The sequence below is a fragment of the Protomyctophum bolini genome (assembly GCF_963924005.1).
Source record: "Protomyctophum bolini genome assembly, chromosome: 18".
Lineage (NCBI taxonomy): Eukaryota > Metazoa > Chordata > Actinopteri > Myctophiformes > Myctophidae > Protomyctophum > Protomyctophum bolini.
This window is the reverse complement of record NC_137879.1, coordinates 34,603,540-34,615,281: the sequence shown is the minus strand read 5'-3', so window position 1 is coordinate 34,615,281 and position 11,742 is coordinate 34,603,540. Positions and strand designations below refer to the sequence as shown.

Sequence of the window (11,742 nt, the reverse complement as noted above, 5' to 3'; positions counted from 1 at the left end):
GTGTTTTTGTTTTGCTTTTAATCCATTCTGAACGGGAACCCCCATTTTGGTGTTGGCATCATGTTATGCTTTAGCTATTGAAAAATAGCAGATCTACAAGCTCATAGCGCGCCACCGAGTGGCGCGCTATGAGCTTGTAGGTCTGCTATTTTTGAAAAATCGAAGAACGACTGACATCTTTTTTTAGAATCTGATCTCGGGTCAGAATGGGTTAATCAGACCAGTGTGTCCCCCAGTGGGAAACCTCGTGTGAATCTGATCTCAGGTCAGAATGTGGTTAATCCAACGCTCCCCACTATAGGCAACATTCTGCTGGTGAACGGCACGGCGTGCGGCGAGATAAAGATCACCGACTTTGGCCTTTCCAAGATCATGGACGACGACAGCTACCACCCTGTGGACGGCATGGAGCTCACCTCCCAGGGAGCGGGGACATACTGGTAATGCACGCACACACACACACACACACGCACACACACACACACACTCCTGTGTGCGTTTGTTTTACTATACTTATAGAGCAGCGGTTCCCAAACCTTTTTATAGCCCGTGACCCCAAAAGAGAAATTATAGACGTTCGCCCCCGGGGACCCAAACAAACTAGGGGAAATAGCAGATGTGCTATAAGCTCACAACACACTGCAGCGATGTGTGCGTTGTGAGTGAGCTATCGCGCTATGAGCTTGTAGGTCTGCTATTTTTTTGAAAAATCGAAGAACGACTGACATGGAAACATGGCTTTTTTCAGAAAACTGTCAGGATGTGGAAAGACATTTTTAGAATCTGATCTCGGGTCAAAATGGGTTATTACCGTATATATAATGACCGTTTCTCTTGTGCGGACCAGAAGAACTGCCCTCACAAAGTCTCATTTCTCAAACTCTTTACTATAATTGTGGGGACATTTGGCCCTAAAGTATATTATTACAAGAATACACACACACACACACACACCCTGACCCTTCTTTTTTGGTGTGTGTGTGTGTGTGGTGTGTGTGTGGTGTGTGTGTGTCCAGGTACCTGCCTCCAGAGTGCTTTGTGGTGGGCAAGGAGCCCCCGAAAATCTCCAGCAAGGTGGATGTGTGGTCGGTGGGGGTCATCTTCTACCAGAGCCTGTACGGACGCAAGGTATACTAACCCCACACACACACACACACACACACACACACCTTCACTGAACCTGATCTGTTTCTCTCTCTCTCTCTGTTTTGAAAACCACTGAACCTGATCTGTCTCTCTCTCACTCTCTCTCACTCTCTCTCTCTGTGTGTTGAAAACCACTGAACCTGATCTGTCTCTCTCTCTCTCTCTCTCACTCTCTCTCTCTGTGTGTTGAAAACCACTGAACCTGATCTCTCTCTCTCTCTCACTCTCTCTCTCTGTGTGTTGAAAACCACTGAACCTGATCTGTCTCTCTCTCTCTCTCTCTCTCTCTCTCTCTCTGTGTGTGTTGAAAACCACTGAACCTGATCTGTTTCTCTCTCTCTCTCTCTCTCTCTCTCTCTCTCGAAAACCACTGAACCTGATCTGTTTCTCTCTCTCTCTGTGTTGAAAACCACTGAACCTGATCTGTTTCTCTCTCTCTCTCTCTCTCTCTCTCTCTCTGTGTTGAAAACCACTGAACCTGATCTGTCTCTCTCTCTCTCTCTCTCTCTCTCTCTGTGTGTGTTGAAAACCACTGAACCTGATCTGTTTCTCTCTCTCTCTGTGTTGAAAACCACTGAACCTGATCTGTTTCTCTCTCTCTCTGTGTTGAAAACCACTGAACCTGATCTGTTTCTCTCTCTCTCTCTGTGTTGAAAACCACTGAACCTGATCTGTTTCTCTCTCTCTCTCTCTCTCTCTGTTGAAAACCACTGAACCTGATCTGTCTCTCTCTCTCTCTCTCTGTGTTGAAAACCACTGAACCTGTTCTGTCTCTCTCTCTCTCTCTCTCTCTCTCTCTCTCTCTCTCTCTCTGTGTTGAAAACCACTGAACCTGATCTGTCTCTCTCTCTCTCTCTCTCTCTCTCTCTCTCTCTCTCTCTCTCTCTCTCTCTCTCTGTTGAAAACCACTGAACCTGATCTGTTTCTCTCTCTCTCTCTCTCTCTCTCTCTCTCTCTCTCTCTCTCTGTGATGAAAACCACTGAACCTGATCTGTTTCTCTCTCTCTCTCTCTCTCTCTCTGTGTTGAAAACCACTGAACCTGATCTGTTTCTCTCTCTCTCTCTGTGTTGAAAACCACTGAACCTGATCTGTTTCTCTCTCTCTCTCTGTGTTGAAAACCACTGAACCTGATCTGTTTCTCTCTCTCTCTCTGTTGAAAACCACTGAACCTGATCTGTTTCTTTCTCTCTCTCTGTGTTGAAAACCACTGAACCTGATCTGTTTCTCTCTCTCTCTCTCTCTGTTGAAAACCACTGAACCTGATCTGTTTCTCTCTCTCTCTGTGTTGAAAACCACTGAACCTGATCTGTTTCTCTCTCTCTCTCTCTGTGTTGAAAACCACTGAACCTGATCTGTCTCTCTCTCTCTCTCTGTGTTGAAAACCACTGAACCTGATCTGTTTCTCTCTCTCTCTGTGTTGAAAACCACTGAACCTGATCTCTCTCTCTCTCTCTCTCTGTGTTGAAAACCACTGAACCTGATCTCTCTCTCTCTCTCTCTCTGTGTTGAAAACCACTGAACCTGATCTGTTTCTCTCTCTCTCTGTGTTGAAAACCACTGAACCTGATCTCTCTCTCTCTCTCTCTCTCTCTGTGTTGAAAACCACTGAACCTGATCTCTCTCTCTCTCTCTCTCTCTCTCTCTCTGTGTTGAAAACCACTGAACCTGATCTCTCTCTCTCTCTCTCTCTCTCTGTTGAAAACCACTGAACCTGATCTGTTTCTCTCTCTCTCTGTGTTGAAAACCACTGAACCTGATCTGTTTCTCTCTCTCTCTCTCTCTGTGTTGAAAACCACTGAACCTGATCTGTTTCTCTCTCTCTCTCTGTGTTGAAAACCACTGAACCTGATCTGTCTCTCTCTCTCTCTCTGTGTTGAAAACCACTGAACCTGATCTGTCTCTCTCTCTCTCTCTCTCTGTTGAAAACCACTGAACCTGATCTCTCTCTCTCTCTCTCTCTCTCTGTGTTGAAAACCACTGAACCTGATCTCTCTCTCTCTCTCTCTCTCTCTCTCTGTGTTGAAAACCACTGAACCTGATCTCTCTCTCTCTCTCTCTCTCTCTGTGTTGAAAACCACTGAACCTGATCTCTCTCTCTCTCTCTCTCTCTCTCTGTGTTGAAAACCACTGAACCTGATCTCTCTCTCTCTCTCTCTCTCTCTCTCTCTGTGTTGAAAACCACTGAACCTGATCTGTCTCTCTCTCTCTCTCTCTCTGTTGAAAACCACTGAACCTGATCTCTCTCTCTCTCTCTCTCTCTCTGTGTTGAAAACCACTGAACCTGATCTCTCTCTCTCTCTCTCTCTCTCTCTCTGTGTTGAAAACCACTGAACCTGATCTCTCTCTCTCTCTCTCTCTGTGTTGAAAACCACTGAACCTGATCTGTCTCTCTCTCTCTCTCTGTGTTGAAAACCACTGAACCTGATCTGTCTCTCTCTCTCTCTCTGTGTTGAAAACCACTGAACCTGATCTGTCTCTCTCTCTCTCTCTGTGTTGAAAACCACTGAACCTGATCTGTCTCTCTCTCTCTCTCTGTGTTGAAAACCACTGAACCTGATCTGTCTCTCTCTCTCTCTCTGTGTTGAAAACCACTGAACCTGATCTGTTTCTCTCTCTCTCTCTGTGTTGAAAACCACTGAACCTGATCTGTTTCTCTCTCTCTCTGTGTTGAAAACCACTGAACCTGATCTGTTTCTCTCTCTCTCTCTGTTGAAAACCACTGAACCTGATCTGTCTCTCTGTGTGTTGAAAACATAGACTGTAAAAAAATGGACAAAGCGTTCCCCGGGTCTAACATGAACGTAGATTGAAGCCTGTCAGTCCTTGTAATGGAAGTCGCCATCTTTCTAGATCCGTTTTGGCCCAGCTGGCCATTGGCTGGCCCAGACAACGAGGCGGGACGTCCCCCCTTCTTCTCCGTTGGTTTTTATTTTGACTCGAGTGGGAGGGGAATCCCTATCATAGACTGTAACGGTAGCCACGCCCCTCAGAACATACGCGACTTTATGGTCATTTTTTTAATTAATGGGACCATAATTTTCCAAAAAGAATATTATGACATTAGAAATGAGACTTTAAACTAGTGACTGGAAGAAGAAAGTATTCATGACCATGTTTATTAAGGTAATACAGTCTAGGTGAAGTTGGGCCCAAATACATGGACTTCTATGGGGCTATGGGTTTTTCTAGGTCCAATGACAGCGCCACAACAGGCCATTATATGAACTTTCATTTCCTTAGTGGCTTCACAAAATATCTGTCTGACTGCCCCCCTGGTTGAAAACCACTGAACCTGATCTCTCTCTCGCTCTCTCTCTCTCTCTCTCTCTCTCTCTCTCTCTCTCTCTGCGCAGCCGTTCGGCCACAACCAGTCCCAGCAGGACATCCTGCAGGAGAACACCATCCTGAAAGCCACGGAGGTGCAGTTTCCCCCAAAGCCTGTGGTCACCACGGAAGCCAAGGTACGTCTGGAATGCTCCGCTTAAAACACATTCTGGGCCCGGGAGAACCCCCACTATTGGTGTTTTTTAAGCATCATGTCATACTTTAGCTATTGGAAAAATAGCAGATCTACATAGCTCATAGCGCAGCACCGAGTGCCGCGCTACGAGCTTGTAGATCTGCTATTTTTTTTTTTAATCGTGAAAATGTGGCGGAAATCTTTGAATATATATTCTTTCAGAGCGTTTCTTTTTTTAACTCAGATCTTTGCTTCTGGGGCATCCCTGGAACGACATATTTTCAGATGGGGGGTCCGTGGCCAAATACAGATAATTCTGGCGGTCCTTGACATGAAAAAGGTTGAGCACCAGTGACATAGAAACATAGCTTTTTCTGAAAACGGGTAGGATTGAGAAGACATTTTGTAGAATCGGGCTCAGGTCAGAATGGGTTAACGCTGGAAGTTGGAACAGTGGTTCTCAAACCTTTTTGCCAGGTGAAGCCTGGAACTATTTTCGCTCGGGTTGGCGTTGAGGACCTAGTCATGATTATTGGCTGCCCCCGAATCTGAACCCATACTCTGAAACGCCGGCCTAAGCCAATGGGAGTGCCTCCTAAGCCCTGAAAGGCCGCCAACGCGGAAGTGTTAACTCTGCGACACCCTATGGCAACGCCATATATATGTATAACTTCAGCGGCTAATGTTATGAGCCAACTACAGAACAAAACACAGCCGCTAAAAACCTACACGTTAAAAATAACATCACCCCAATTTTTTTTTTAATCTTTTCGGGGCGACGTTGCCCCGCCCACTTTTCGACCATCGCCCGTTCGCCTGCTATCGCCGTTAGTCGACCGGGTGGTCCCATAAAAAAGAATAATGCACTTCGGGAAATTTTTGAAAGCTATTAAAAAATAGCAGATCTACAAGCTCGTAGCGCGCCACCGAGTGGCGTGCTACGAGCTTGTAGGTCTGCTATTTTTGAAAAATCGAAGAACGACCGACATATAGAAACATAGCCTTTTCAGAAAACTGTCAGGACGTAGAAGAACATTTATAGAATCGTTACCCAGGTCAAAATGGGTTATAAAACGTACTGTCTCTCTCTCTCTCTCTCTCTCCCAGGCGTTCATCCGTCGGTGCCTGGCGTACCGCAAGGAGGACCGCGTGGACGTGCTGGCGCTGTCCAGCGACCCGTTCCTCATGCCGCCGCGCCGGGCCCAGGGGGGCGGTGGCGGCGGGGGCGGGCCCGGGGGAGGGGGGGCGGCGGCGCCCGCAGCGCCCGCCCCCTCCACCTCCCTCTCCTCCTCCTACAACAGAAGTGCCTCCAACTCCAACTGAAGAAGAAGAAAGCCCGGGGGGGGGGGGGGGCTCTAAACATGCACAGCAGCCATTTTGGAAAGAACGAACTCGGGGCCTCTTCGTTTACTACCGTCACAGGTGTTACCTGACGATACTGATTTTGAGGCTCACAGTTCCAATTGACCCGGTTGTTGTGTAACTGAGAGTGTGTACAAAATGCTTCCATTTTGCACAGCAACCGAGTTATCTGGTCCATGGAAATGAAGAAGTTCGAGAACCACTACACTCTACACTAAATTTGAAACGGATAATGAGTATAATTGGGTAAGACACCGTGAAGGAAGTGGCCCACATTTATGTCCAATATGGCTGCTGTGCAAAGCTCCTGCCAGACAGTGGGGGGCTCGGTACAACCCAAACATTTAGCCCACCCGCGGCCCCGGCCCGGACAGACCGGCTGTGTTGCTCGTGCCAATGTACGGACTTCTTTAACACACTGGTTGTCAACGTCGTCTCGTCCCCCCTCCTCAACCACAGGTCAATGTGAGGGGGCGGGTGGGGGGGAGTCTTGGCGGGACACTCAACGGGGTCTGTAACTCCCAGCGTACACACATGGAACACATATTGGTACACTCTGAGTTTAAAGAGTTTTTAACCCATTCTGACCTGAGATCAGATTCTTAAAAAAAAAAAAAATGTCTGTTTGAAAATGACACGTTTTCTGAAAAAGGCTATATGTTTCCATGTCAGTCGTTCTTCGATTAAAAAATAAATTAGCAGACCTACAGTACAAGCTCGTATGAGCTTGTATAGATCTGCTATTTTTAAATGGCTAAAGCATAACGTAATGCTATAACACCAAAAGGGGTTCCCGCCTAAAAATGGGTTAAATCCTCTAAAGGATTTTTTTACGGTGTAGATATTATCTCATTCGGCGGCCTGAATCGCCTTTTTTCACGCCCATTTTCTAAATGGCGCTCAGCGCCTATTTTAATATCAATTGATTACAGTGGTCCTGTAACACACTCTCTGGTAGTGGTTCGGTGAAAAAAAAGAAAAATGGACATTTCGCTGGCTTTAAACGCTGTCTATGGGGGGGACGCAGATCCTTTGAACGTTAATAATCTCTCATTGTTCTTTTTGGGTCAAATCAAGCTAGATTTGCGCCTCCATTTTTCAAAACCATATGATCGATCCTCGCTTAACTGGGGGTTCTGTGGGGGGTGGATTAAATGGCATTTTCAGCGTTTAATAGGGGATCTTCACATCCTTGCACTCTTTGAGTTTCCGGCCAAAACGGCTTTTCGGGTCTATCCAATTGCTCCTTTTTTCTGTTTCAGGTTGCTTTTTATCCTTTTATTCTGTCATGCCAATCGATTCCTCACCCACACACACACACACATTTGTGTGTTGTCACTGCAGCCTCGGAAAAACCCAGACGTTTTTTTATTTCCAGGGAGAGAAAAAAAAGTCTGGGTCTTCAATTCGGAGTATAGCGCAAACATTGCACACTCTCTGCTGATTTCTGATCGTCTGCACCTTTGTTAAATTGACACACACGCGCACACATGTACACGCACACACTCCTCTCTCTCTCTCTCTGTCGCTCCAAGTAATTAGTCTCATGTTGCGCAGCTGCGCATATAGTTTATCCCGGCGGATCCTGCCGGGAGCTGCCTATAATGCCATAAAAAGCATAGGTGAGTTCCAGGCTACTGTAGTTGTAGCCTATTGGCTCACCTGCCTGGGGATACGGGTTAATTGGCTCGACAGAGCCAGATGGACGACACACCTCGGTGGATTCGAGCCCATACAACCTCTGCCAGTGGTGGTGGGCAGGCACTTTACCGCTGCACCCTCCCCCGCCCGCGAGCGCGCCTTCGGGTCTGTAACTCTGAGAGTTTGTATACTCTCAGAGCTATACGGAGGGTCCATTTGGACCACTGGTGGTCCCCGTCGTGTCCCCCCCCCCCCCCGAACGCCTCATTGAGAACCAGACAACCAGTGCTTTTAACGGACTCCATTTTGTTTTGTGGAAGTTGAAGAAGAATATGCAATTTGCAGGATTGCTCTTAACGTGGTTGCTTGTCTCTTCGGTCACAATTAAGGCTTATTTTCTCTCGGTACTGGAATCTTTTCAAAGCCCCTATAGTCTTGTGTAGCGATGGTGATGACGTTTTTTCCCCCCTTCCCACCACCATGTAAACTAAAGCATCTTTGAGTACTTAATAAAGAGCACTATAAATTTGAGATATTATTATTATTAGTATGATATCTAGATCAGTGATTTCTCAACCTGTGGACCGCGAGGACAATTCAAGTTGAGTCAGAGTTGGAGCTTCAAGGGGGGGCTTCACTCTCCACAATAAAATTAGACGGCCTTAAATGATTTATTCCAACGTTTCCGCCCTGCTTTAATTCGCTAAACCCGTTATTTGTTTAATGTGCTTAATTCGCTGTAGACCTGGTGACGAGGCTGTCGCGTTATGACGACGAAACCGGAAAGCAAGCCATCCTCTGGGCTGCTAGGGCTTCTGGGAAAACGAGTCCAATGCAAGTGGACGGGCCGTTTGTTTGGACTACAACGTGGTGTGGAACTGGGTGCAGTACTTCGTTTAGACTAGTCATTGGTTAGTCATTAGTCCTACAACCTATCACAACCCTAACCTCCCACGAGGGAGCACACCTAAACCTGACCTTAAGTTGAAACCTTTAAAAAAAAAAAACACACACACAGGCCATCCGTTAAGTCACAGATATAAGCGTGTTTTGCAAGTAATTGGCACAGACACTAGGAGTTTAACGATAATATTAATATAAAATGATAATACTAATAAAATGAAGTTATGGTTTCTCATTTAAAACCTTGAAAATGTGGTTATATACTTTGCAACCTCGAGGCCATCCATTAAGTCCCCGATAAAGCGCGCCTTGTGTTTTTCAGCTCATTCATCAGCTCATGTTCAAAGAGCTTGTCAATTATCATTAATTGACAAGGGCAGGAGGTTTCCTCATCAGCCTCATCCCCCCCCCCCCCCCCCCCCCCAGCCCTGGCAACCCAGCCTCCGGCTGTCTCCATTCCTGGGGGGAATTCTGGCCGTGCGTTCTCGGGCACCACTGATCTAGATTACATTTAGGGGCCACGACTGGGTGTAAACAATTGCACAAAATCAATTAAACAATTTTAACGGTGCTTTAAAAATAAAAGTGCATTGCAGAACCAATGCAAAGACTTTAGTATAGTCCTCGACTCCTCGCTATTGGGACGGTATCGGGACTGGGTTCGCAGGGGGAAAAAAGCAGCAGAAGTCGGTTTGTTAACCCATTTTGGTGTTTTAAACATGTTATAATTTAGCTATTGAAATATAGCAGATCTACAAGCTCATAGCGAGCCACAGAGTGGCGCGCTACGAGCTTGTAGGTCTGCTATTTTTGAAAAACCGTGAGGATTTAGAAGATTGAAATGTTGAGGTAAGGCCTCAATGGGAGGTTCTCGCCACTGTTCTAGTACAGTACCTGTGCTAGTACAGTACCTCTTCTAGTACAGTACCTGCACACATCGGTGATTCTCGAAACGTTTTAACTTCAAGGACACTCTTTGTGCAAATGGAAACCATTTGGTTCCATTTGCACACCAGAGCTTACAGAACCGCGGTATATAGGCCTAAGGGTCCATTTTGGAACCCTTGGAAGTCCCTGGAGACTGGAGCCCACTTTGAGAAACCAACTGCCCTTCATTCACCAGACCTATCGGTCGGCAGAGATCCAACTGCCCTTCGTTCACCAGACCTATCGGTCGGCAGAGATCCAGACTTCATTCTGTCTGGGGACATATATTATTGAGAATGATTTTTATTGATGACCAAAAGTTAATGTTGTTGTTCCGGAGCTTCGGAAATGTTTGATGCAAATGTAGGGTCATTTTGTACCCCTTTGCCTGGTTTTTGACCCTTTTCAATTATTGTATTGTGATAACTGGAAGTTGGACTTTGTTCTTTCAGTGGTTCATATTTTTTTCCATGAGATTTCCCAGACCCTTTTCATGTGGTTTTGTCATCTTCAGCAGGTGCAAGTCCTCAACAGAACTGAATATGAAAGCATTAAAACCAACATTTGGTTTAACTGTCGCGTTTTCATTGATTTTTGTGTGGGGAAAATAACTTGCGCACGTGTCACAAAAGAAATCACTTTATTGTAAGTCACGCAGTGTTACATGAGAGTTGCTTTCAAGCATACGTCTCTAATTAAAAGGTCATTTGTTTAATGTACAATTGAATTACCCAAATCCTACAATCGACCCCAGCCAAGCTCCATATGTCACCCACACAGGTGATGACAGACTGTGGGCTGATTAGACTGCTTTCGTACAAACAATTGACGGAAATGGACACATCCGGTAATAGGCTGACCACCGTTTTGGTGGTCACCTTATCACCTAAACGTGGACTATGAATGGGCCCTTCAAGGCTCATTCATAGTCTGGACTTTCGGTGGTGAGGTGACCGCCGAACTATACAGCATGACGTCACCTCACCTCGTGGTCACCTCGCCACCGACAATCCAGACTATGAATGAGCCTTTAGGGAATGGTCTACGGCGCATTACGAAGCCCAATGTGACTGACCGATCTATTCATACTCCAGTTTTAGGTGATGAGGTGACCACCGCAACGGCAAAAAACGGAGGGAAGTGCCGCTATAGGGTGAGTGTGGCTTATCACTGCGGCGTGACGTCGTGTAGTTTCGCTGACCACCAAGGTGGTCACCTTTCATTCTATAACAAGAAGAGGTCTAATCAGCCCAAATGCCTGAAAAACAAACTGTATGGGTGCAGGGTGATCCTCAAACGCTCAAGCAAATGTTTTGAACATTACATCACATGGTTTGTTTAAAGGCTCATACATACATAGTTTTTGGTGATAGGTTATCACCGTTTTAGGTGATAGGTTATCACCAATTTAGGTGATAGCGTATCACCTCAAACGGTGATAAGAGTTGAGGCCATCATACTCGCGGCGATGTCCTTAAAGGATTGACCCCGCCTTCCTGTGGTTTTACCCAACTTCTAGACCAATCGGTGAACGGGGTGATAGCTGTGAACAGACTTGTCTGATAGTAAAAACAGAGAGATGGGGGTCTGTGTCCGCGGTGATAGCTAATCATCACCGCGACTGACGCAATGGTGTAGTTTTCCAACCCTTTAAAAAAAAACTACACCGCGGTGATAAGCGGTCACCAAAAACTGGAGTATGTATGAGCCTTAAGGCTTAAAGGACCACTTCACCGCTTTTCAACCTATCTTCATATAATGGGTCCTCACTATAATCATGAAAAAATGGCACGATTTTTTCCCTACTCAGTCTGTGTCTCATAGGACGGCTGTGGGCAGTTTAGAAACCGTCTTCCAGTGACATCATCATTAGGTAATCTTTTTTTTTTTAAACAAGATTTTTTTTTTACAAAAATGTTTAGATTTTCATTGGCTTCCATTTTCACATTGCAACTTTTCTATTAGCTTGTATTCCCCATCGATGATGTCACTGGAAGACGGTTTCTGAACTGCCCCACAGCCCTCCTATGAGACACAGACTTAGTAGGGAAAGAATTGCGCCATCTTTTTTCATGATTATTAGTGAGGACCTATTATATGAAGATAGGTTGTGAAGTGGTCCTTTTAAGGGTTTGTATAAGGGTGTCAGTGCGTAAAGGACCCCAACACACAGCAGCAGCACACGTCTCTGAACTGACAGGAGGTGGTATACGCGGTACTGTTTGTAGGGTAAGTGTAGCTGTCCCAGTTATGGGTATGCTGTAATAATTTATTTAGCTTCTTTTTCTGAAAATGCATATGG

General features: G+C 45.8%; 1 protein-coding gene across 2 annotated transcripts in view; it reads left to right on the top strand.

Annotated features, from left to right (window-relative positions):
• Positions 1–10,745, top strand: part of LOC308332878 (serine/threonine-protein kinase tousled-like 2) — a 31,636-nt gene extending 20,891 nt beyond the window's left edge. The window contains exons 17-21 of one of the 2 annotated variants that reach the window (XR_013965761.1): positions 302–440; positions 1,017–1,128; positions 4,501–4,608; positions 5,715–9,234; positions 9,306–10,745. Coding sequence is in view for 1 of the 2 variants with exons in the window: in XM_080789000.1 (XP_080645126.1) it covers positions 302–440; positions 1,017–1,128; positions 4,501–4,608; positions 5,715–5,930 (575 nt within the window). In the remaining variant the exon portion in view is untranslated. Of the gene's footprint in view, positions 1–301; positions 441–1,016; positions 1,129–4,500; positions 4,609–5,714 lie in introns of both variants that reach the window. The other variant, XM_080789000.1, reaches the window with a different exon arrangement.
• Positions 10,746–11,742: the final 997 nt, after the last annotated feature.